General features: G+C 37.6%; 1 protein-coding gene across 1 annotated transcript in view; it reads right to left on the bottom strand.

Annotated features, from left to right (window-relative positions):
* Nucleotides 1-27,838, bottom strand: part of Hand (heart- and neural crest derivatives-expressed protein) — a 325,738-nt gene that overhangs the window by 205,804 nt on the left and 92,096 nt on the right. Inside the window, exon 2 of the mRNA XM_068302366.1 lies at nt 4,507-4,697. Coding sequence (XP_068158467.1) covers nt 4,507-4,697 — 191 coding nt within the window. The remainder of the gene's footprint in view (nt 1-4,506; nt 4,698-27,838) is intronic.

The following is a 27,838-nucleotide window of genomic DNA, read 5'->3' as shown; positions in this document are numbered from 1 at the left end:
ACGAAAAAGCTTGCCCTTATTATGCGTCATCAGATTAGCGCCCCCAAATGCAATTTTAGTTATCTCGCTTAATTTGGCAATTGCAGTCACCAAATTTTTGTGAACCTCAAAGTAATCAATCTCTTTCGAAAAAAGTACACTATGGGTAAAGGAACAGTTTTATCATTGGTTGAAAAATCAAAGATTGAGGCATACTTTGAATCTGGACTATCCTACCATAAAATTGCTGAAAAGACGGGAAGACACAGAAAAACAATTGCCAATTATCTTAAAAATAAGGAAAGCTATGGAAAAATGGGAGCAATATCGTACTACGGCACTTGCGAGCTTCAATTTTTGACATCGCGCATGAACGCACAGGACTACAACACCGTGTTGAAAACGGCTTTTCCGCATTTTCAAAACGTTTTTCAAAACCTGCAGTGGACTTTCCAGCATGATAATGCGCCAATTCACACCGCCCGATCCGTGAAGTCATGGATTCAGGGCCAAAAAGTTGATCTCATGGAGTGGCCACCATACTCACCCGACCTTAACATCATTGAAAACGTCTGGGGATGGTTGGTCAGGAAAGTGTATGAGTCCGGAAAGCAGTATACTACAAAGACAGAGTTGATCGAAGGTATTAAAGACGCTTGGTCAACCATATCATTGAATTATATCGAAAAACTGTATAATTCAATTCCCAATCGAATTTTTGAAGTAATTTCAAACAAAGGCGGGACTACGCACTGCTAATATTACTTTAAAATTATAGAAATTTTATGTACAGGTGTCCTAAACTAATATTATTGGTTATTAACTTAATTAAATTGAATTTAACGCGGGGGGCGCTAACCTGATGACCAATTTTTTGTTACATTTTTTTTTGTACCTTTCTCAAAAACATTCATTAAAAAAAATTCCTTATTGCTACAATTGCCATTGTTGTTTTATTTAAAAAAAAAAAATGATTGTAGCACAATATAAAAAAAATCTTAAAGCTGGAGCTCTGATGGTTTCGATTTGATTGAACATTGTCAGAGAGCTTAAAGGGGGGCGCTAACCTGATGACGCGCATATATAGATACATACTTTTATTTAAGCATTTATACATTCATACACGTACACTTTTATCTAAAGATTTATACATTCATACACGTACACATTTATACATAAATGACCGCAGACCGCTCCTCTACCGGCGTCAATGGCAGCGCAGCTACGCGGTCTTAGCTGTACTTGACCATTGTTAGAGAATTAGGAATCATAAAATAAAGGAACCTCAAGACATAAAGACTTGTTTTGGTCATCTACAATAATCTAAATGAAATTTATCGGACGTACCAAAGTACATACATACCAAATTTGATGGCTCTATCTCTTATGGTCTCCGAGATCTACTGGTTTATACAGACAAACGGACATGGCTAGATTGACTCTGGTGTTGATCGTAATCAAGAATATACATATATACTTTATGGGGTCGAAAAAGCCTTCTGCTGCCTTTTACGTACATTTTGGCGACTTTAATATTGCAAAAATCATGGCTTCTAAACTAATAAAATTCTCGGTATCCGTGGTGCTTTAATATTGTAAGTCAAGTAACATGCACCCAGAGGGTACCATTTCACCCTTATATTAAATACATACATGTCATGTTAAAACGAAACTCCAGCACGCCCTTAATGGCATCAAATTTTAATGTATTTTGCTGGCACCAATACAGAAAATTCGTGTAGATTAAATTAAAGCCAACGTGAATTTATGTCTGTGGTAAGCTTAGATAACGCTTGATATCGCTTGCATGGAAAATCTTGAAGCTTGGACTGGACACTTGCAGAAAATTTGAATGATATTTTGACGTGGGTGACCTACATAACATCTTATAAGTATTCGTATGGTCTTACTTTCGTGAATGAAATATTAGTTTTGGTCAGAAGTGTGGAACTCATAGAGGGGAGTATTTTTGACAATCTAAAAGGGTATGTGTGAAAATCTCTCCAGTGACATATGAATTAAAATAGGTACTTTTGAGTGAAAATACGCAAATGTTTTTTTAGGCGGCTCACTTGGGTGATTTTCACACAGACATTTATATTCTTAATTAGCACGACGAGACGAGTTCTAATATTCATGTCAGTCCGTCCGACCGCGTTTCTTTTGTTGTATTTCTGTGTGCCACTCTCTTTTGAAAGCAATTTCAAAATGATGGAAATTTCCGTATTTCAAGTTATTTTAACATGAAAATCATCAGGATCGGACACTACATCATATAGTTATAGAAGAAGGGAAGTTAGGAATTTTGAGTATTTGGAGTATATATAAAACATTAGAACCCGAAACTCTAATCAGATCGTATAAATAGAATACAAGTTACAGTCAATATAAATCGGCTCTGCTCAAACATTGCCGGCAGCGCTGCGAGCAGAATACTACGCCATTGCTCGAACCAACAGAGCACAGGTATTCACACACAGACGCAATGATAAATAAGCTGTATGTGTATGAGTGCCAATCGCGGCATGTGTGTTATATTAGATGAGGAAGAAGAAAAAATAAATGGAAATGATATTTAGATGGTTTTGTCTGTGCATTGGTGAATTGAGAAATTACAGAAAAAGAGTTGAGAACATGTAAAAATATTATGGCCAAGAACTGCAAGGGTATATAAACTTCGGCACAGCTGAAGTTCGCTTCTTTGATATTATACATTCAAATTGAAGTCGTCGCTGACTGTGGTTAACATATAAAGAAAAAATTGATGCACTTTAGGCAACTTTTTAGAATTTTAGGCAAAAATGTTGATGATAATTTGATAAAAATTGCAACTCCACCAGCTGGGTTGTATCGCATTCCCATCGATTATTATGCCGGCATTAAAAAGACGTATATACTATTTAGTACTATGACTTAGGATGCCTATTCCATGAGTTTATTTTTTTACATATTCTAAAACATACCTAGCACAGCTGTAATCATCTAAGATGATCTACATGTGGATGTTAGAACTCATTTTTCACATTTTGTCAAAATCGCCTGAATACAAGTGTCGGTCTGCACAATGTTTATCGTCGGCCTATGTCCACTTCCCGAGTTCTTATAATAATGAGGCAAAGGGATGGACTCCGCCAAACGGAACTGTAGAAGGCCAAGAAAGCACATATTTCTTTAGACCAAGGATGGGCACGTTTCGCTCCCGTGGCTCTTTACCAGCAAAGGCAGAGAAATAATTTTTTGGACTCGACACACACAAAAATTTGTGTCTCGAGTTTTATGGCGGGTCATAAACGACCTTTTTTGGGTCGAGTGAGCGAAAAGGGTCGGTCTCTCGCGAAGTCTGTCTTTTCGCTTTCCTCGCATTTGTGCCATTTCGGGAGTTGTGGATTTATTTGCATGCTGTTTCTCTACTTTTGTTTTCGGAGCAGCAAGCAGCCCCTTACAGCTTTTCAGTGGTAATAACCGATCATAATGGAACTTTAAAAATCACTATAATAAATTTAACACATGTAAATAGTCTTGCATGTTGAAGAAGAATTCAAAGGGTTTATTGCAGAGACTTATTTTTATGAGATAAAAGATTGTAGAAACTTTAAATATAGGTATTTATTATTATTGTTATAGATTAACCCACTTCAACTTAGTTAGCGCGCAGAAATTAATTGTTCAAACTTTTTGCGACGCCCCCTTACGCCCCCAGGAATCACATCAAACTGTTTTTCTTAAAAAGTATAACAACTAGAGACATCAAATTTTGTTTATTTACTCAATTAGTTGCCGCGCAGAAATTAACAGTTTAAACTTTTTGCCACACCCCCTTCCGCCCATGGAATTTACGTAAAACTGATTTTCTTAAAAACTATGATAGCTAACGACATTAAATTTGGTATGCAGACTAGCTTAATAGACGCGCAGACATTGGATATTTAAAAATTTTGCCACGCCCACTTCCGCCCCGCCAATTAAACAAAACTGATTTTATCAAAAACTAACAAAGCTAAAGTCACCAAATTTAGTATGTACACTGGCTTAGTATGCGCGCAGAGTATACATCTTTTAGTATTTTGCCACGCCCACTTCCGCCTCCATAATTTGGAAAAAAACTTCTACCAAACTACCAAATTGATTATTATTGAAATCGGACTAGAAACATGCAAAATATGCGTATGAACGTATTTTACAGAGCAGTCCACAAGGCCAGAATTGGCCGTTGGCTAGTGGTGGCGCTAGAGTGCTCGTGTGTTTGTAGAGTGAGCGAGATAGCACATACTATGAATTATGTAAAAACAATTTAATAGACATAGGTACATTTGGGTTTCGAAATTTGAAATATTTGTTTCACCTGGTGTATGGTATACCCAAGTCGGCTAGTCGACTTACTTCATTTTTTATAAAAAGTTCACATTTACGTGTGAGAGAAGTCAATGAACGGATGCATTCGTTCGACCTGTTCACCAAATTTTTTTTGGTTTGTGATTTATTACCGAACACATTGATTTAAGTTATATAACTATATATTAAAATTACCTTTGATAGTTTTGTATCAGACGGTACATTTGGAATTTTTTCGCGCAGGTAAGAAAATGCATTATTAATGCTTTGCGTTCGCCTACGCTCCTTCTTATTAGCTGTGTTTCTCTTCCTAACAGATCGAACATTTGGTGTTGAAACGAAGTTTACTTTACTTGCTTGTGAATACATATGTTGGTTGTCAGAATCTGAAAATAAAAACGTGGTCAACTTAAATTAGAAACAATATTTTGAATAAGACTGGTGACATGTCGGTAGCTCTTAAGCAATATTACTTAGACACTAATGCATAATTAGCATATTATTCCAAAGATAATGCCAGGCAGAGTCGTTTCTAATGCATTTTCATTTTATTAGCATTGAAAAACAATTTAGCTAATTAAATTTTTTTCATGTGCATTAAAAAAAGTATTTCTAACGAAACGGATTTTTATTAGCATTAAAAAATCTGTGGCCCATACGACACCAGAACATGGCCTGTTTCGCGCTAGCACAAGCAGAGAGCTATCCACCTTCCTGGACGGCTCGGAAAATATAACAGATATCGTGTTAGTAGGTGGGATACTGTCTCCAGGGAAAATGGGAAGAAGAGACTCCACACCTGCCAAAGCCAGACTCCTAAACGATATCAGCTGGTGTACATTTGGTGACATAGGGTCATAGTCGGAAGCCGGAACTGGTAGAGATAATGTGCTGACGGACTGAGGGACGCGACCTGACACCTGGTCCTCTTACGCGTCGGAGATTCAATCAAAAGTTTTGAACTTCTGAATTAAACCTCCATCGCCAAAAATTCCTCTTGGAGCTTATGAACGCCAGCTGACAGGGTTTTAAATGCATCCCCAGTCCGTTTCATTTAACCTCGCAACTAGAGCTCCTAGACACGACACAAATCACAGCCCCATTCAATAAACAATATGTAAATAAAATGTAAAGATGTACATTTTAAGAGAGGCGTTTACAAACCAAAGCAAAAACTAACTGCAATATGCAAATGAAAAAGAGACAAAAAAATATTTTTATACCATACACCCATAGGGTGAAATGGTATATTAAAGTCGCCAAAATGTATGTAACAGGCAGAAGAAAGCTTCTCCGACCCCATAAGGTACATATATTCTTGATTAGGATCAACAGCCGAGTCGATCTAGCTTTGCCCGTCTGTCCGTCCGTCTGTCCGTATGAACACCTAGATCTCGGAGACTGTAAAAGCTACAGCCACCAAATTTGGAATATAGACTCGTGTAGTATGTTAATTGGTCGAATTTAGTTAATATTTTTGCCACGCCCCTTTCCGCGCTTGCAGTTTAAAAATAGCGTTTATCTGAAAAACTATTCTAGCTAGAGACACCTTATTTGGTATGTATGTATATTTGGTTACTAAATTCGCACATTATGCATGGCGAGACGACTTACTTACTTCATTTGTATTAAAACACATAACAACAAAAACTTGTCGCAAGCGCGAAGTTAACGGCCTCGAGCGCGATCAAAAGAGAAAGCAAAAGAATATAGAGCACCAACACCATATGAACAAAAACAAAATGGGAACTGTAAATTGAGAGAGCGGATGGGTGCAAAGAGTAGAAACAAATCAAAAACTAAGCAGCGCAACAACAAAATAATAAGTACGTTTGTTAATGTTTTGATGATAATCAAAATGTAAATGTAAATTTAACTTGAAACTTCGCGATGAATATTGCGATGATAAAAATTGGTTGAGATAATTTAATTTAATGTGAATGTTATAAGTTAAGTACACAAAAGAACGAAAAAAAGTAGTTGAGCGAGAGCGCAAAAAAAACACGACCGACTTCTATGAGTGACAGTATCAAAAAAAAGCTTCTGCTCTCTGACGTGACGGTCGTGTTTTTGCTAAGCTCCTGAGTTTTTATTAATATTTATTGTTTTCTCTCAACTTTTAATTGTGCTTTGTTTGTTTATGCTTTCGCTGGTGTTGTTTGCTTGACACCCTTGTGTTTTATTTCCATAATTCGCCAAATTAAACAGTTTTGTAAGATCGGCTTATAACTTCTTGCACTCTCTCTTGTGCTGTGCACTAGGGGGTGTTCTTATTTTCAAAAATTCGAAATTCCCCAAGTGCCGGGCATTTTTTTTCCTTTTAGTCTAAAAAAAATCACAAACAAATTTGGGGCCGATCGGACATTGTTTGATGGCCGCGAAACCCACCTAAAGTTTTCAGTGTAATGCTAAGCATACATAGCACCATACAAATGTCATAAGAGTGAGCGACATGGCATGCTATAAAATAAAATGTCATTACATTGTGAACACTATTGATGTTATATTACAAAAAGAAAAGAAGAATAGAATCAAATGTTTCTTTTCTTCTTTCTTTCGGCCATATCATTTACCACATGAAGATCACGTCAGTATGTTAAACCTTAATCAAATTCAACTGTTTGCTTCCACTTCGATGGATCCAGTCCAAGAAATGTTTGTGGTAGCTTAGCTTTCTCAAAAAATCCTTTGTTTTTAATGACACAAAGTCAGACAAGGAGTATTTTTGAAAGTCCACCAAATTAGAGTGATGTCTATTATTTTTCAGTTGAAAATTTGGTTCCTTTGAGTTAAGACAATCGAATCAAAAAACGCCAGAGCGGCAAGGTACCATAAATGATTGCTAATTTTAAGTTAGTTTAATACTATAGACGAGGTTTCGGCGTCAGTACTTGTATATTTTAGACAATTTTTTACATGGTTAAGGTCATGGAAAGGAGCCTCAATAGCGTTTGTACACTTAAACCATACTTTAATGTACATTCTTACCAAGAAAATGCAAATATCACGCAAACCATTTTCTACCTTTTTTGTCAGCCAAAACTGATGTCTAAATATAAATATCTTAAAAGAATATATGGCTTTTGACATTCAGCGGGCATGGCTAGTTGGTCCAGGAGTACGAAAAGTGTATTGCTTTATACAGGGCCGGCGGCAGCCTATGGGAGCATGGATGGTACTACCCACTCGGAAAATTGCCGAGTGGGTAATTACCAACTCGGAAATTCTCTGTAAATCATGTATTTTATGGTAGTATGTTTATTGAAGTTCTCACGGTAAAGCATCTTCAAACTTAACCAAAAGTTGCTTAAAATCGTTCTTTACAAACTGACAAAAGAACGGATGTGGAGTAAATAAAATTGTTCCGTTGCAGCAACAAATTTTATCAGATACATTATTTAAAAAATGCGCGCTCTTTGGCGCGCTTGCGAAGTGATTAAGCGCGCCTTAATCGATACATAATCGATACGGAACCGATACACACAATACATGTCAATGTATGAGTGTATAAGCATTGCGAGTCGCGCCCGTGCAGACGATTTTTGTACAATACCAAAGTGTTTTTTTTTGTAGGAGTGATTTGGAGCTTAATAGAAGAGCATGGACCGGTTTCTCATTCGGAATATAAAGCTGAACAGTGAAAGTGCTTGAGGGCAAGAGGAGGAGAGTGCGACAACTTCGACCAGTAAACCTATCGTGCAATCGACATGTGACCGTTTGTATGGTAAAAAGCCGCGGTTGGAAGGAAATAGCGAATCTACTTTTTTATTGGTAATTTGGGAAAAAATATTGTTAATTTTGTCGTAGAACGAATGCTAGATTTTTCGAATTTCATACGATATCACAGCACAGCAGAGGGTTTATACAAAAGCCCCGTTTGATTATACGTGAATTTTTTGCCTGTTTCTTTATTCTGCTGTCTGCTGAGTAACAATACGTACATATTTATTTTTAGAAGCGGATCCTACACTCACGGCATTACCAGCTGCTTTTCCACGTTGGAAAAAATAAAATCCTTGGTTAGACCATAATAAAAGAAAATTGGGCGATTTGTACAAAGTGCACTGAAGCCTGTAATAAAAACTTGGTAAATCTAAAGAAACGTGGGTTCAGACTGGATTCTCTTACTGGAAACATGCAGCCGATCGACTTAAAAAACATTCTACGTGTAATTTGCATTTTAAGTGCACTGAATCTCTAAATTCAGTAAACGTTGTTCAGCAACTTTCCACCGCTACGCATAAACAAATGATGGACCATCGTACAGCGTTAAAGAAGATTTTAACACGTTGAAGTTGTTGGGTAGGCAAGGCTTAGCGATTCGTGGGGCTGCAAATGTCGAGGATTCAAATTTTATGACAACTCTACGAGCACGGGCCGAAGATGTGTCACAGTTGGAATCATGGCTGAAAAAAACACAAGACAAGTGGTAGCATCATACGGTAAAAAATGAAATTTTAGAAATTATGGCGAACAAAATCATAAACGACAACTTGGAATAAATCAGAAAATCCAAAAAGCGCGTGAAATAGTTAATTTTTTGAGAGAAAACAAATGTTATATGGACCTTATTCCGAAATTCGTGCGATTCATTCGATTGATAATTACGATTCCTGGATCAACGTGCTCTAATGAAAGGAGCTTCTCGGTTTTGCGTCGAATCAAAAATTATCTACGATCATCAGCTGCGCAAAATAAACTAAATCATGTGGCAAAATAACATTCGTATTCAGAAGCAGTTGATAAGCTCAATTTGGATAATTTGATGAATGAGTTTTTTAGTTGCAATTCAAAACGAACTGCTGTTTTTGCTATGTAATGATGCTTGTATATAGTATGGCCTGTAAAAAAGCAAAAAAAAATTTTAACCTATACATATATACTAGTTATTGATTTATGTTATGAACTCTTCTATTTCCAACTTTAACAGACTGCATATTATAATCATGGTACCGTAAAAAACCCACTCGGGCTCTGGCTTTACACCAAGAAAGATTAAAGCTAGCTGAAGCAATTCTTTATAATCTTCTTGGCTCTGACATTTCTGTAGTTCACCAAGGCAAAATTCTGTTCTGAAGTTCTGGCGTTCTGCTCCACAAATTTGGACACGAATTGTTTCATCTGCAGCGCCACTTTCGAATTTCTCTTTCTTCAAATTTGGCCATGATTTTGAAAACCTATCAAATGTCGGAACTTCTGCTTGTAATAAAGCATGAATAATGTTCACAGTTTATTTCATAGCATGCGATCTCGCTCACTCTATGACATTTGTATGGTGCTATGTATGCTTATATGGGAGCATCGCACTGAAAAATTTAGGTGAGTTCCGCGCCCATCAAACATTATCCGATCGGTTCCAAATTTGTTTGCGGTTTTTTTTAAACTAAAAGGAAAAAAAAATTGCCCGTCCTTAAAAAAAAAAAGATTAATTATTAATAATAATAATAATAATAATGTTCACCAGCATAGTATTGAATCGGTACAGAAGCAATTCCTTAAGTTCGCGTTACGCGGTCTAAATTGGGACCCGAGTCTTCGCCTACCTTCTTATTCTGACAGACTTCTTCTTATTAATCCTTCTTCACTTTACAACCGTAGGCTCGTATTTGGCATTGTCTTTCTCCATAAACTAGTCAACGGCGAAGTCATTTCTACCAATTTACTAGATACGCTATATTTTTGTGTTCCCTCACGTCGGACCAGAAACTATTTTTCGTGTTCTTTGCCTATCTTTTAACAACCTTTCTCACCTAATTTCTCCTCATGTTTCTGTCACTTCTCTTCGCGCTATACTTTTTAATCATATACAGCGAAACCACTGAAAATATTCTGGACTCGGATTGGCTGCAACTCATCCCTGACCACATTGGCTGTGAATCGGGGCATAGCTGGCACCTTGTGCAAATAGCTTAAGATTTTTCTTCGACTGTTAGTTAGTTGGTGTTAGTAGTTAGGTGTTAGTTGACGTAAAAAAAAAAAAATAAATAAATAAATTATGAAGCCTACAATACGAGATAATCTGTTGGCAATTAAACATACGTAAAGATTACAGGACAGTTTCGAATTAAAAAAAAAAAAATCAGATTTAATAAAGCACTGAGCAAGGAACGGAGATATACGACTGAATGTAATAATTAAGCACTTTCAGGCATTAAAGTGAATTACATATTTACATGGTTGGTAATGGACAAGTAGAAACACTTAGTGGATCTACATAAACGTTGAAGGAGTGAAGTTATATTTTCTCAAAAATCTAAGTTATTGGCAGTAAGATTGGAAATGCCACGAAAGTTAGAAATGTCTGATTTATTACCCTTTTTAAAAAGTGGAATAAAATAAGACTCTTTCCAAAGATTAAGAAAACTTCGAGTGTCGATAGATATGCAGAATAACAAAGATGAAGGGAAAATAAACAAATTTGTATCATACAGCTTGGAATATTATTAGGAACAGGTACAAAGGATTTCATAAAAAAAAGGTGGAAATAATATAGTCTTCAGTTATATAGAGAAGGAATACTATGTGGGAGGGGAAACAATAATGAAATAATTAGACTGAAAGAAATTAGCAAACATATCTCAAATTTCCGAATTATTATTAGGTGCCATTGAGTGTAAAGGTGGAAGGCAAGTGATTTGGGCGCCGTTTAAAGCTTACAAAGTTGCAAAATCTTTTGCGATTCTGGTAGAACTCAACCTTACAACGCACGATACGGTTTTTATTAGATAAATTAAATAATTAAATAAAGAAGTAGAAAAAAAGAAAGAGCAGAGTACAAAAAATCAACTGCACAATCCACAACAATTTAATTAAAATAGCCAATCACAAAAGAAAATAGAAAATAAACATAGAGAGGGTACTCAAGTAAACTATAAAGAAAATCTTAGAAATGTTAGGTACGTTAAAATTACCTAAGACTATATCGAATATTTGTATTTAAGAGCCATAAACATATAAGTTCAAATTGTTATAAGTAATTTCTCAACTTAAATAAACTCAACACCGAAAGGCAAATAAATCGGCACAACAACCGAACAGAGATTAGAGTTAACGGCGATGAGAACACTACCGCCACGAGGACAAACCTGATCAAGCGTAGAGACATCAAAGTTTTCAAGAAGGATTTCGTAGCTAAGTAAAGTTTCTGAAATAGCTAAATTCTAGCTATAACGGTTTTGCTGTCATATTTCCTTTTTTTTAACGTTTAATGTTTTTGTTAAATCTACTCTTAAATTAGAGCCTTACAACAAGTTTGAGATATTTTTCTTAGTCTAGTACTTAAGATAAATCCTGGGGATACTGCAGGCGGCCCTAATAACTTATTATTGGGCTGGTCTGTCATTTCTTTTAAGACGAGTTCTATTATTAGTTCGCGTAAGGGAATTGGCAAGAACATTAGGCTGTGCATCCAGTTTCGCAGAATACTTCAGTTGTTGACTACCTATTTCAGATTTTACGCTAGGTATATTTAGATCATTTGGAATGTTGTCGTTCCGTATATACCACGCGGCCCCCGTGATTGATCTTAAAATCTTCGACTGCGCCCTTTGTATAATATCGACATTGCTGGTACTTGCATTTCCCCATAGTACGGCTCTGTAAGTCCAGATGGGTTTCAGTACGGAGTTGTATAGGAGGACTTTATACTCCAGACGTAGAGGGGACCGAGCTGATCCTCGATGATGATCCTCGAGAAAGACAGCCGCACAGTATTCTTTTAGTTCGAATGCTATTCGTATTTCGGATGTTATGCGATTGACTTGTTCAATTGTCACATGTTTTTCGCGGAAGCCGAACTGGTGTGAAGGGATTGTGTTCTCCGATGCCAGAAATGAGTTTAATCGGATCTGCAGGACCTTTTCAAAAAGCTTCAAAAGACATGGCATCAAACTAATTGGCCTATAGGATAATGGCTGTGTTTTGTCCTTTCCCTCTTTAGGAATCATGATGATAGTGGACCTTTTCCATGCTCTTTGGAAGTAGTTTGCAGATGTATTGGTAGGATTAGGTCATGGCCAGTGGCTTTTTTCGGCTTTATGTGGTTTACCATTTTAAAATATGTCGTCACTGCAACAGATTTGATGCGTCATTATCGGCCTATAATAATTTCTGCATCCGAATTTTATTTTCACTTCGCGACTTCTCGCAGTCGCCTTTGTTTAAACTTTAAATATACATAAATCAAAACTTACAACAATACTTGCATTAGCGGTGTTGTTGTTTTGCTTATTTCATTTGCCTTTTGTCTTTACCGTTGTAACTAGCTCTCGCGCTCTTGCGTACAAATTGTTGTTGCATGTGTTCAATTTGACGCGCTCTCCCGCTCTTTCCTATTTTGGCTTGATTTGCGCTCTCGTCTTTTGCCTACCCGCGACTCTGTGATACGTGTTTTTTGTTTTTGTGTATTCTTGCTTATTAATTTTTTTTAGTTGTGAAGGCTTACTCTGCAAATTAACCCTTGTGTCAGTACTGGTCAGTATATTCTTATACACAGATTTTTTACCTTTGCAATTTTTATTTTTTTATTCCTTTTTAAAATAAATTGACTTTTTGATAAAATGGTTGTCTTCTCAAAAAATAATTGCATAGTTGCGGTTGACTCCCATGATTATATTCTTTGTTGGTTGTGTGACAATGCGGTTCACGTTAAGTGTGCAGGTTACACAGGCAGAATCAAGGAGTATATTGCTAAAGGTGGTGGCTTAAAATATGGATGTGATGCTTGCCGTGAGGTCGAGATTGAGATGCGCTCTTTCATGAGGCGGACTAGAGATAGTTTTGACACATTAAGGGCAGGTTTTAACAAACTCCAAGCGGAGTTTACTGCGGTGGAGACTCAGTTCAGATGAGTCTCCGAAACGTAAAAGAACCAGTCCTTGGGCTGTTTCTTTATCTGTTGATCCGACAGCATCTCTTATCGTTCCCGACCGGCCTCATGCACCGTCCACCCCTAATGTACAGCAATTGATATCGTTTAAGAGCCCGGTTTTGAATGTCATTAGTAAGGAATTACCGGTATTACCTGGGAATGATCTCTTAAAAACGATGCCTATTGTAGTGTCCGATGTGTCTGGGCAATTACCCATTCCAATGGATATTGCCGATAGTTCAAAAAGTATCGAGGGCCCGGAAAACAAGTTGACTGCTGCAGTGGGTGACTTGTCCAACGTTACTTCTGCGGCTGACGCTTCGGGACGGCGCCCTCTCGTTGGCATACCACCAAAGAAACATATATTTGTTTCTAGGCTAGACCCTGTTGTCACATCTGATGATGTAATAGCCTATATTCGGAAAAAAGTTAACGTCTCGAATATTGCGGTGGAGAAGTTTAAATTTTCTTATTCTCGAGACATTTCGTCCTTCAAAATCAGTGTTTCTGCCAATATCTTCGACACTATATGTCGAGAAGACTTTTGGCCGAAACATATAATAGTTAAGGAATATACTGTAAAAAATAAAAATCGGCAACCGATTCGCCTGCCAACACAACTAACACTATTCCAGCCACATCAGCATCTGCTGGTGTGTCAAAAAACTAGCTTCGTCCCTTAACCTGGGTTACCAGAACGTTAGAGGACTGAAATCTAAACTTTCTAATCTCTATGTAGATAGTTTTTCTTTTGAACATAACATTCTAGCTTTTACAGAGACGTGGCTAAAACCTGACATTACTGATGCATCGGTTTTTTCCACAAACTTTTCTATATTCAGACGTGACCGGATTTCTCGCATAGGCGGTGGCGTTCTGATAGCTGTTGATGCTGCTTTATCTTTTGAAATGATTCAATTTTCTAGTACCCAGGAGATTGAATTTGTCGGTATTTAAGTAAATTTTGAATCTTTTAATGCTTTTATTACTTGTGCCTATATTCCACCATTGTCAGACATGGTGGTATATTTAAATCATTTAGAGCAATTCAGTTTGTCTCCTCTTTAGTTTCCAGTCAAGACATGCTCATTGTTGCAGATGATTTTAATTTACCAGCTTTAGCATGGTCACCAACAGATGAATCTATCATGTTGCTGCCCTCTATGTCACATGACTTTATTGATGGCCTTTCAGGTTTATCTTTATCCCAAGTCAATCCTGTCTTGAATTCTAATGGAAAATCGTTAGATCTTATTTTTGTATTGGATTCTTCTTATTGTGATGTTTCTAGAATTGAACCATTTGTTCTTCCCGAAGGCAAATTTCATCCTACATTAAATTTAAAAATTGATCTGCCCTTGCTCTCACCAGTTCACCTCTACCTAGGTGCTTTCGTAAGACTGACTTTGCCAGCCTTAATGAAAACATTACTACTACCGATTGGTCTTATCTGTACACTTGTAGAGATATGAAATCAGCTGTTCGTTTTTTCTATGATACTCTGAATTCACTCTTTGATATTTGTGTGCCTCTTGGTAGGCTGGAGCGGCTGAACAAACCTCCCTGGTTCTCTCGAGAGTTATCCAATTTGAAAAACGTGAAGACTCGATATTATAAGAAGTTTCAAAAAACACGTCGTTCATCAGATTACGCTCTGTATACAGCTGCTCGTTCAAAATTCATGATGCTTAATACTCAATGCTATAAGAATTATCTTCAGCGGTGTAAGCTTCAGTTTTCTTCTGACCCTAAACAATTTTATAATTTTGTTAATTCGAAACGTAAGACCTTTGTGCACCCATCTTTTTTGTCTTTTCAAAATAAAAAAGCGAGCAATGATCAGGCAATTGCCGATATGTCTGCGAGTTTTTTCAAAACAACTTATTCCTCAACGGAATATCGAGCAAGTCCGTATCCTTATCATTTAAAAAAGGCTAATTGCATTTTCAATCCAGTGATTGATAAAAGTTCTCTTCTTAGTAAACTCAAACTAGTTAAACCTGTTTATTCCCCGGGGCCTGATGGTCTACCTGGACGTGTACTCAGGTTCTGTGCAAAAGCATTATGTAACCCATTTTAAAGTTGTTTTTATTGTCTGTCGAATCTTCCTCTTTTGGAAGGAGCCTCTAACTATAGGGGTATCTCAAAATTGTCCGCTATTCCGAAAGCTTTTGAGAAAATTATAACTTCTCAAATGCAACATTTTTGCAGCTCTATTATTTCGCCATCCCAACATGGGTTTGTGAAACGTAGATCTGCAACCACTAACCTTTTAGAATTTACATCTATAATTATCAAGGGGTTCAAAAATGCTAAACAAACTGATGTCATATACACTGACTTCAGCAAAGCCTTTGATTCTGTTAATCATACTTTATTACTTCCTAAACTGAGCGACATTGGGTTTACACCCCTTTATCTTTCTTGGGTTCGAGAATATTTAACAAATAGAAAACAGAAGGTACTTTTTAAGTCTTCTTTTTCCAATTCCATTCCTGTGACTTCTGGTGTACCTCAAGGTAGTCATCTTGGCCCTCTGCTTTTCACATTATTTATTAACGATCTTCCATCGGCTACAAGCTGATCTTAAAAACTTTCAATCCTGGTGCCATTTAAATCTACTAAATCTTAACACTACCAAATGTAAGGTGATGACTTTTTTTCCGTAACTCTCCCCAACTGGTCACTTATTTTCTAAAAAATAGCCCTTTTGAACGTTTAAATAATATAAATGATTTGGGCGTACTTATGGACCATAAGTTAAATTTTAACACCCACATTTCCACCACGGTCGCAAAGGCCATGAGTGTTCTGGTTTCATTAAAAGATGGTCAAAAAAATTTGATGACCCCAATACAACTAAAGTTCTTTTTACTTCGCTTGTCCGTCCTATTTTAGAGTATGGATCTTGCATTTGGTCACCTCAATATGAGTCGCACCAGATTAGACTTGAATCCGTTCAAAAGCAGTTCTTGCTATTTGCTCTTCGTGGCTTAAGCTGGGATCGCAATGCCAATTTGCCTTGGTATTCTAGTAGACTTCTCTTGATTAACCTTCCTTCCCTAACTAACCGTAGAATTATGCTTGTTGCCATTTTTATGCACAAGCTCCTAATTGGTGATATCGACTCGCCCGAGTTATTAGCTCAGGTAAATCTGTCGGTACCATGTAGACGGAGTAGACATCCTTTGATACCTTTATCCCTTAGTCGTTGTTCTTCTAACTATGCCATGCATGAACCTTTTAGGGTCCTCTGCGTTGATTACAACCTTCTATTCCCTGTAATCGGCTCAGAGTTTTCTATTAATATACTTAAAACATCTATCCCATCCCATTTAATTAATAGATAGTTATAGTATTATTTGTTTTTCTGTTTTTTCTATAGTGTATTTGTCCACGCGATTCGTGCTGTGCGTTATACGGCTGCAAATATGTCGAGGTGCTGTGTTTCAAATATGTCGAGAAACGAGTGTTTTATATGGTTTTTGATTAGGATATTGGTCCCACCATGAGCTTTTCCGTCTGGATGGTTTGTTGCGTAGAAGGTATACTTTAATATTTGAAAATTATTTTTTGATGTTAAATGTGTTGAGTCTAGAAATTGTAGCAGTTCACTTTTGCTCTTTGAGATGCCATTAGCAATCCAAAGCCATTAGCAATCCTTCCCATGTAGGGAAGCCATTATTTCTTATCGATAAGCTTCTGGATAAGCAGGTTTTGTTTCCGCAACGTCATAAAAGAGGTCATGTTTTGTTAATTGAGATCAATAGGGCCTCTAAGCCACTTGTTGTTTGCTGGCCAAGTTCTGGTGGGCTAGGTTGCGGATTCTGTAGATGGTGGAGTGACGGGGTCTCTTTCGCGGGCTCTGTCTGTACAGTTAGGAGCACACTAGCGAAGGATACACTAGGACTGTATGTAGCAGGCATTTTAGATGATCTAACAGCCTTGGCGAAGAATACCTCCGGTGTAGTTTTAGAGGCGTTGACGGTGAATTTTGGTCCAGCTGGGGGTTTGCGCCCGTTTAGATGAGACTTAAGCTCCTTGAAGACAGGACATCCTCTGTAGATGGCCGTGTGGTTCACTCCACAGTTACTGCATAGTCTAAGTGCGACATTGTTTCTGGCCTTGGTGCAAATGCCATCTTTATGATGTTCGCCGCAGCCAACACACACTGACCTGAGACTGCAGTTGTTAGAGGTGTGGTTGTATTCCTGGCAGTTTTTACACTGCGGTGGTTGGTGTCTCTTATGGGGCTCCTCTACGGTGATTCTTCTGTGCAATAGGAGCTGTAGGTTGTAGATTGGGTGCACTTCATTTGGCTTCGACAGCTTTGCATCTGGTTGGAGCTCGATGTTAAAGAGCGTCTATGCGATGGCTCAATCCCCTTCAACACAACATGGAGCCCTTTACTGATTTTTAGTTGATAAGTATAGAAGTTGATGTTAGCATTACTCGCTCATTTGGTTTGGTTATTTTCGGCGTATTGCCACTTTTTTTCTTTTGCGGGCTTAGCTTCCGCTTAGTTATTTTAATATATCTATCCATTCCAGTTTGGACAGAAGTCGTTGGGTTTACTATTGTGGCTGACTCTGGGCGACTTGTCGTTGACGGCTTGAGGCAGGTCCAAAAGCTGGAGAGCATTCTTTTGAAGATTGGTTTCGTTCCGTGTGCAAGCGAGCCGTGTATATACACGAGCAAAGTCAATGGGTATTTATCTATTATTGATGTATATGTTAACGATTTTATACTTGCATGTACCAGAAAAGACGACGTGGCCTATTTGATGTGGTTGACGGCGGTGAACTCCGCTTTTTTTTGGGGATGGAAATCGAGCGAGATGGCAAGACTGGCAATGTCGCCATAGGCCACAAGCAGTACATCAAAGGCTTGTTGCATGAACATGGTATGCAGGACTGCAAGCCGAACGCAACTCCTCTAGAGGTTGTGTTCCAGACGAAGTGCGAATTAAATGATTGCGGTCAGGTGGACAAGACACGCTATCAATCACTCATTGGCTCGTTTTTGTATTTGGCGTTGACTACACGGCCAGATATAATACACTCTGTGGCAGATCCGCACAAGGAACATGCAGTTGTAACCAAGAGGGTATTAAGATATCTAAGAGGTACCTCAGATGTGAGACTTCATTATAGCAAAACTGGTGTTCCTATCCACTGTTTTGTTGATGCGGACTGGGCTGGCGATTGCAACAATCGGAAGTCGTTTACCGGTTGGTCATTCCTTATTGCTGTTGCGGCGGTGTCATGGGAATCAAAGAAGTAAAATCTGGTTGCACTCAGTAGCAGCCAAAGAAGAAGATATACATGTAAAGACGAGATGGGCACACTGATCTGAGATTGCCCCTATTTTCGAGTCGTGTAGCAGCTGAGAGGCAGAGGCATCGAAGAGAGTGAGTCGAAGGGAAGTCGTCGTCGAGAACGGGCAAGAGATAAACGGGTTACGAGAGCGTTCGGCAGTTATGAAATCAATTATTATTCTAAAAGAAATATGTACTACACCTCAATTTAAACATTTCAGTTAATATTATTATGTACAATAAACTACTACAAATATAATGTTAACCTCACATTTGGGGGCTCGCCGGTTTTGTGTGTGTTAGTGCATGTGTAATGTGGAGAAAGTTCTTAGAAAAATGTAAATGCGGTTGTGCTGGAATTTAAAAAAAAAAAAAACAATAAAGTTGTAAAGTTGCGGTTGATTTTGTAAAAGTTGGTACAAAACATCCAAATAAAAGTTGTACAGTTGTGAAAATTCCAGTAGTGCGCGGTAGCTTTTCTAAGAAATCGTGCTCGAATAGTCGATCAGTCGGAGCCACGAAGTCGCGAAAAACCGAAATGTCGCCACCATTGCGCACACCAGCGAAGTCGAAAAACGAAAAGAAGAACGAAAAGAAGATTGTTGAAAAGAAGACCTTGAACGAAACGTTCGGTTTAGTGGAAGATGAAGAATCGATAAAAAATAATATGGAAGTGAAAGAAGTTAGTGACGTAGAAAAAAGTGATCCCAGAGATCTAGATATAAAGATGCAACAGTTAATACAAATGTTTTCTCTTAAAATCGAAGCAGATGAGAGAAAGTATGCAGAAGTCAAAATAAACCCTGAGCATTTCGAAAAAGTTGTATGTGTGTTTGACGGTTACAATGTACCGGTAGAGAAATGGTTTGAGGACTTTGAACAGAATGCCGAAGCTTACGAGCTCACAGACAAGCAGATGTATGTGCAAGCGAGAAATAAAATGAGTGGTGCGGCACAGTTATATCTCGAGTCAGAAACAGTGAGTGATTTTCAGAGTTTGAGACAAATGTTGTGTTGTGAGTTCGAGTCAAATTTGAGTAGCGCTGACCTACATCAACAGCTACGCGATCGTAAAATGCACAGTGGTGAATCGTTTCACGAATATATGCTGAATATGAGAAAAATTGCTAGTGCTGGAAAAATCGAAGACGCGGCGGTTATACGGTACATAGTTGATGGGCTTAATATTAAAAGCGAGTTCAAGTTCTCAATGTACAATTGCAAATCGCTAAAAGAATTAAAAGAGCAATATGGTGTATTCGAGCATGTAAAAAAATTTGATAATATTGAGAAAAACAATCGAAAAATCACGTCTATTGCAAAAGTGGAAAACATTAAAAAGAAAGAATATTGTTTTAATTGCGGTTCCAGTGAGCACAAGCGTAAAGACTGTAATAGCGCGGATAGAAAATGTTTTAGTTGTAATGAAAGTGGACATATTTCAACTAATTGCCCCAGAAAGTTATCAGCTGTTCGTAAAATAAATATACAAAAACGCGTCAAGTCGGTGTCGTTGAATGGCGTAAATGTTGACGGTTTGATCGATACGGGCTCAGATGTCACTATTGTAAAGAACTCTTTTCTAAAATACTTGGGTAAGATTGATTTAAAAGAAAGTTTCTTAATGCTCTGCGGCCTAGGCAAAAGCCAAACAAAAGCAAAAAGCTTTTTCGAGACAGAAGTCATCGTGGATAACCTAAAGACGCAGCAAAAATTCTTGGTAGTGGAGAGCAACACTATGGACTGTGACGTTATTTTGGGATACGACTTTGTGGAGAAGTTTAGAGCATCGATCGATGAGCGTGGATATACATTTATGAGCCTGGTTGAAGACACCAAATCGCAAGAAGAATATGCTGACAATTGGTACAATGTGTTTGACATCTCATGTAGTTATTCGGCCCCACCGCAATATCAAAAGCAAGTCGAAGCGTTGATACAGGATAGCTTTGAGCTGAATGATGCAGAGAAGGTAAATTGTCCTATTGAGTTGAAAATTGTACCAGATGGCGCAATAATCCCATTTAGGCAGTCACCCAGTCGTTTGTCGGCACCAGAAGCGGAAGCGGTTAAAAATCAAGTTGATGAGTGGGAAGAAAACGGAATAGTGCGCAAATCCACTTCGAATGTTGCTAGCAGAGTTGTAGTCGTAAAGAAGAAAGACAATACTTTGCGGGTTTGTGTAGATTACAGGAAGCTAAATAGCATGGTCTTGGAAGACTGCTTTCCAGTTCCTTTAATGGATGAAGTGCTTGAGAAATTGCAGACTGCAAGCTTTTATACGATTATGGATTTGGAAAATGGATTCTTCCATGTGCCCATAGAGGAATCTAGCAAATCATATACAGCGTTTATTAACAAGAATATAATGCAATTATATATGGATGACATTATAGTATATGCTAAGTCAGCAAACGAGTGTCTAAACAAAACCAAATTGGTATTAAAAACTGCAGCAAAGTATGATTTAAAAATAAAATGGGGAAAATGTAGTTTTTTGCAAAAACGCATAAGCTTTCTAGGTCACGAAATTGAAGATGGAAAGATTTGGCCCGGTAAAGATAAGACGATGGCGATCAGTCGTTTCGGAATTCCCACAAACGTCAAATCGATTCAGGCATTTCTTGGTTTAACCGGATTCTTCAGAAAGTTTATTCCTCAGTATGCGCAGATAGCAAGACCTCTTACCAAGTTGCTGAAAAAAGATGTTAAGTTTATTATGGGTCCAAGCCAGCTTCAGGCGTTGCAGCAATTGAAGACGGCGATAATAAACGAACCAGTGTTACACCTCTATTCTCGCGAGGCACCAACCGAGTTGCACACGGATGCTTCAAAAGACGGATTTGGAGCAGTACTACTTCAGCTATTTGACAACAATTTACATCCGATTTATTTTTGGAGTAAGAAAGCATCTGAAGCAGATTCGAAGAGGCATAGCTACATTCTTGAAGTCAAGGCAGCATATATGGCGTTAAAAAAATTTCGACATTATTTGCTAGGGATCCCGGTGAAATTGGTGACAGACTGCATTGCATTTAAGCAAACTACGTCAAAGCTGGACATCCCAAGGGAGGTTGCGCAATGGATATTGTATTTACAAGATTTCAATTTGAACGTGGAGCACCGATCAGCAGTTAAGATGCAGCACGTGGACTGTTTAAGCCGTTACCCGCAGTCGTGCTTAGTAGTAAAAGATGAAATAACAGCGCGTTTAAAGAAGGCACAGCAGACAGATGATCATATTATCGCGATTATAGAGTTACTAAAGCAGCAACCATACAAAAGCTTCAACGTGAAAGGTGGTTTGCTATTCAAAGAAGTTGAAGGTAATGAGTTATTGGTTGTTCCAAAGCTAATGGAACGTGAGATAATACAACGATCGCACGAGGTTGGACATTTTTCGACGCGCAAGACAATGCACGCTATCGACCAACAGTACTGGATACCGCATTTAGAAAGTAAAGTATCAAGATTGGTTGCAAACTGCATAAAATGTATAGTTCATAATAAACAGCTGGGTAAAAAAGAAGGATATTTGCATTGTATAACCAAAGGAGACACACCGCTACATACTTTACATTTGGATCATCTAGGACCCATGGACAGCACCTCCAAGCAGTACAAATTCATTTTGGCAATGGTAGATGGTTTTTCGAAATTTGTATGGTTGTTTCCAACGAAGTCCACAGGTCAGGAAGAAGTAATTAAAAGACTCAACGAATGGACAGACATTTTTGGATTTCCCGAGAGGATCATAAGTGACAGAGGGGTGGCCTTCACATCAAACGCTTTTAAAGAATTCCTTCGATCAAACGATGTAGAGCATGTACTGTCAACCACAGGAGTAGCAAGGGGCAATGGCCAAATCGAACGAGTTAACCGTTGTATCCTGTCTATTATCGCAAAAATATCAGCAGATGAACCCACGAAATGGTATAAAGCGGTTTCTCAAGTACAGAAGGCTATTAATACAACGATGCATTCTTCAACGAAAATGTCACCTTTTGAAGTCCTGTTTGGAACGAGAATGCGTAACCATATAGATGACCGTTTGCTGGATATATTACAGGAGGAACAAGTAGATCAGTTCAACGACGAGCGTCAAAAGCTAAGACAAGAGGCTAAGATTAATATAGAGAAGGCGCAGGCGACTTACAAGAGGAACTATGAAAAGAACAGGAAAGGCGAAGCTATCTACCAAGTTGGCGATTTGGTAGCTATAAAGAGAACGCAGTTTGTAGCGGGCCGTAAATTGGCAAGTCAGTTTTTGGGACCCTATGAAGTGATCAAAGCTAAGCGCAACGGCCGGTACGATGTAAAGAAAGCGACCAATGGTGAAGGGCCAAGGATGACAACTACGTGCGTGGACTATATGAGACTTTGGCGATATGTGGCTGAGAACGACGAGTTGCTGTCTTCTGAGTCAGAAGACGATTATCAGGAGGGCCGAGTGTAAAGACGAGATGGGCACACTGATCTGAGATTGCCCCTATTTTCGAGTCGTGTAGCAGCTGAGAGGCAGAGGCATCGAAGAGAGTGAGTCGAAGGGAAGTCGTCGTCGAGAACGGGCAAGAGATAAACGGGTTACGAGAGCGTTCGGCAGTTATGAAATCAATTATTATTCTAAAAGAAATATGTACTACACCTCAATTTAAACATTTCAGTTAATATTATTATGTACAATAAACTACTACAAATATAATGTTAACCTCACATACATTAGAAAGCTGATCAACGAGATGGGATTCGGGACGATGCACAGTGGTCGGTTTCATGGGCCAAAAAAAAAAAAAAAACACTGAAATTTGCAACTCTGTGTATGAAAACTAATTCAAAATAAAACAACAAAACAATTGGAGAAATAGTTTTTTCGTTCTTCTGGTGGTACGCGCTAAGAACAGCTTGAAAAGAGAGGAAAAAACACGCAAGCTGTGCAGTGAACGGAGCTTAAAAGTTAGATCTGAGGGAAAAAATTAATATTTAATATATAATTGCGAAAAAAAGGTTAATAGTATATATTTAAAGATTTTTGTGTAAAATTATATTGACCTAATGTTTTATAACTAACGTTTTATAAGTGACCTGTGTGAAAGGTGTATTTTACTTTTGTGACTTTAATTAAAGAAATGTTGTGATCCCTGTCTCACCCACAAATAAATCTTAGTTGCTTTTTTTATTCATGTTTTTCTTAGTTTATGTTCTTTTTTTCAGCTGCTTTTTCCAACTTTCTGTGTTATTCGTGTTATTCTATTGTGTTGTCTCTGTACGCGTACACTACTGTGTTGTTGTTATCTGTGTTATTCTTTTGTGTTGTCTTCGCACTGCACTTTCGTAAGTGTGTATTTTGTTTTTGTTTTTATCGTCATATTTAATTGTTCTTTGGTTTCAATATTTTTATTTTCTTAATTTTAATCAAGCATTCGTTTAATTTATACATACATACATACATATGTATACACAGGAACATCTTATCAATGTCAGCTCCCACGCATTTATATTTTTGATATGTTTGGAAAAAGGTTCATTTGCTGATAAAGCTAAACAAGTATTTGGAAACCTGAAACATACATTTGAATCTGATGGTTATGAATTCAGTGGCAATAGTGTGGTTTCAGTCTTTTTGAGTGCTCAGAAAGAACTAAGCGGCGACGGATAGCAGATATAGCAGAACTTGATGAATCCGCAGCTGATAATTTGCGAAATGCTTGTAGACAACCGAATTCCTCGATCTTTCCTGCAAAGACGTGTGAAGCAATATCACTTATAACTGATGCAAATTTAACAAAACATCAGTATCTGCTTATTAAAAGCTTTGTTAATAATAAACTGGATATTAACTTCTTACCCTGTTATGATAGTATTTTGAAGGACAAACAGAAAAGCTATCCGGAGGAAATAACAGTTTCAGAATCTGTTGCTGAAGTTAAATAGCAAAAATGATTGGACCACACTGCATCTCGGATTTTAGAATTGCAGAGTGAGGTTATTAATGAATTCAGTGATTGCTTAAATAATCTTAAATTAATAGGAAAATGGGGCTTTGATGGCAGCTCTGGGCAGAGCGAATATAAACAAACATTCGAAAATAATAATGCAGAAGACAGCAATTTGTTTATCACATCATATGTCCCTCTTCAATTAATTACCAAATCAAAGGATGATGAGGAGCACAAAATAATTTGGAAAAACCCTCGACATTCCTCCACCCGCTATTGCCGCCCTATACGGATTCAATTTCAAAAGGAATCAGTTCTTTTAACAAAAAATTAAGAACTTTACATTAAAAACAAAATTCACGAACTGGCTCCTACTGAATTCCAAACAGTTACCAACCGCAAATTTGTTGTCGATCACATTCTTATGCTAACTATGGTAGTTGGCAAAGTGTGCAATGCCCTTACTGAAACCTCATCTGCAAAATGCTACATATGCCAAGCTAAGCCGACAGAGATGAATGATATCGACAACTGCTTACAAAAACAAGTTCAAACAGATCGCTACGAATTTGTATTGTCTCCATTACATGCCTACATTCGATTTTTATACCATGCACTCATGGGGTGAAATGGTATATTAAAGTCGCCAAAATGTATGTTTTGAATATATGCTTCACGTTTCATATAGACTCGAAATAAAACAGTGGCAAGTAAGGGGCGCAGAAAATAAACAACAATTACTACGAAGGAAACAAATTATTCAGTGCAAATTTCGTAACAAAATGGGTTTAATTGTCGACAAGCCAAGAACAGGTGGAAGTGGATCCTCATTTGATGGGAACACAGCAAGAAGATTTTTCAATGAAGCCCAAGTGTCTGCTGAAATAAATGGCATAAAAAAACACCTTATTGAAAATTGTGCAATTTTACTACAAACCTTATCATCAGGCTATAAAATTAATGTAGAAAAATTTCGAGAATTGGCTCTAGCTACTGCTCGAGAACTAACAACTAAGTATTACTGGTACTATATTCCTCCCTCTGTTCACAAAATTTTAATTCATGCGCCATATTTTATTAAGCACGCATTAGTATCTATTGGAGAGCTCTCAGAAGAAGCTGCTGGGGCAAGAAATAAGGACGAATAGACCGCAATAATTTTTTTGGCTTAATTCATTATTCTTTTATTTACTATTTTTGTAATTTCATAATTAAATTAATTATTATTAAACTATTATATTTTTCTATTTAGTTTTGATGCTTTAATGAATATATGAAAAATAAAAAAAAAGACACTACTAATATTTTTTTTTATAGCCCAGAAGTGCAATGAGAGGGGTTTGAAGTGCTTTATTTATGACAATACAATTGTTTACCACTTATTATAATTTTATAAAGCTAATATAAAAATTTTACTTTGGTATAGTCAGTGGAAACATTTTTTGTCGCTAAATTCATACGGTACCGACCACTGTGCGATGGCGAAGCTGCTTATTTATAGCGACAACCAGAGCGCACAATGATTAAAGATGGTAAATTTCATTCACGTAGCAAGCATATTGAAATAAAATATCATTTTCTAAGGGAAATGTATAAAGATAATGTAATAGATATTAAATACATTCCCACAGATAGTATGACCTCAGATATTTTAACAAAGAACTTATGTAAGGTCAAACATGTAAAGTTTACTGAAATTTTAGGATTAAAATAATTCTTTTTTATACGATAGACTTCACGTTAAGAAGAAGTGTTAAAATATATATGTATCCACCGCTGTATGTCTATCTCTTTCTTATTATTCTCGAATGATCCGATCTGTGAATTGTAACGGACATTCTTTCATTTCAGCTTTACATTCATTTTCTCGCTGCCTGCGCTGCATCATTCGAATATTCATTCTTATATATGAATTTAGTCTCTAATAAACCTCTACTCGAATAAGAACAAAAGCCACAAGGCTTTTATCATTCTTTGATGTTGACATCAAAAATCTACAGGGATTTTATGGAGCGCATCGCGTGCTCAATACACGGGTAATTCGGGTATCTTTATTCCGATTCCGATTCTGAGAGAGTAAGTCAACATGTGACATCGGCTCGCTTTATTCCTAAATCAAATGCCTGTAAAAACGCCCACCATCTATGCACCCTCAGTGTTAAATCTAGTATTGTGCGGCTGGCCTTTAATAACTACGCATATATCGGATGGTCTTCCAAACGACCAAGCCATAAAATACATGACAAAAGTTGCAGTAAATGCTATGATAAGTCATACTAAAAGTCAAAGATTCCAGATATTAACGGAATCAGGAAACTTTGATTCAGCTAATGAAGCCATTGCAAGATTCACCATTCTTTGGGTAGAATCAGGGTCACAGGCAATTTCCAAAATAAAACTATTTGTTATGGCCAGCTTTATGAGGGCACAATAACAACAATGGTAACTGCAGAAACAATTCAAACTGGAACAACAACAATACCCACAGAGCCCAACGAGGCAGAAATTATTCACGCCACTAAAGAGGCGGTCGTAGAGGTGGATATCACAATGACAGAAAGAACTCAAATAACCAAAATAACAATACCAGAGACGTACGAACCCTAACAGAGCTGGAAAACCCCAATACCTTTCAGAATTCTTAAGAAACAAGAAATACACCCTTGAAGCGAAATTTTAATAATAAATTTTAATCTTAGCTTTTTCATATAATGTAAAATCAGTTGTAGCCACCTCACAAGTACACTACTCATAGACACAGGAGCCGACATATAAATTCTTAAAGCCTCACAGATTCTCAACACGCCTATCGACTCTACAAATAAAATAAAAACCAGAGAGTCGGGGCTAACTTCGACCGCGTTTATGTACCCTTGCAACTTTTTTGGTAACTCTCTCCTTACCTATTAGCCACCAAGAACGTTTTATCTAAAAGGGCTTATGTTTGCTAAATAATGGCCCACAATCATTGTTTGGGCTGCAACTGAAGCAAGACTTTTTTGCTGAAAAGAGAAAACGACCGAAGAGAGAGAGGGAGCTCTCTCCCAAGAGACCAAGAACAGAACAAGTTACTTTGAAGAGACAAACTTGGAGATCCGTTACTTCAATTCTTTTCTTTCTTATTTCTTCTATGGAAATTTCCAGAACTTTGAATTTTGTAAAAGACAGCGTGGTTTGCTGTACTTGAATTTTACTCTTGAAATTAATATCGTTCGATGCGGTTGCACCTTTTGTGCCCGCCGACAATTGTCCTATATTTTAGGCTTAGAAAATAAAGCATCTGGATTGAAGTCATCCTGGTCATCTCATTCCCTCCAAATCGCAAGTGCCTCGAAGCCGCCTCGGTGGAAATCATCCGAAGGCCGCATCATATAAAGCGAGCAAGGGCGCAGCCGTTAGCCAACA

The sequence above is a fragment of the Drosophila tropicalis genome, unplaced genomic scaffold (genome assembly GCF_018151085.1).
Source record: "Drosophila tropicalis isolate 14030-0801.00 unplaced genomic scaffold, ASM1815108v1 contig_979, whole genome shotgun sequence".
Lineage (NCBI taxonomy): Eukaryota > Metazoa > Arthropoda > Insecta > Diptera > Drosophilidae > Drosophila > Drosophila tropicalis.
This window is presented reverse-complemented; position numbering and strand designations above follow the sequence as displayed.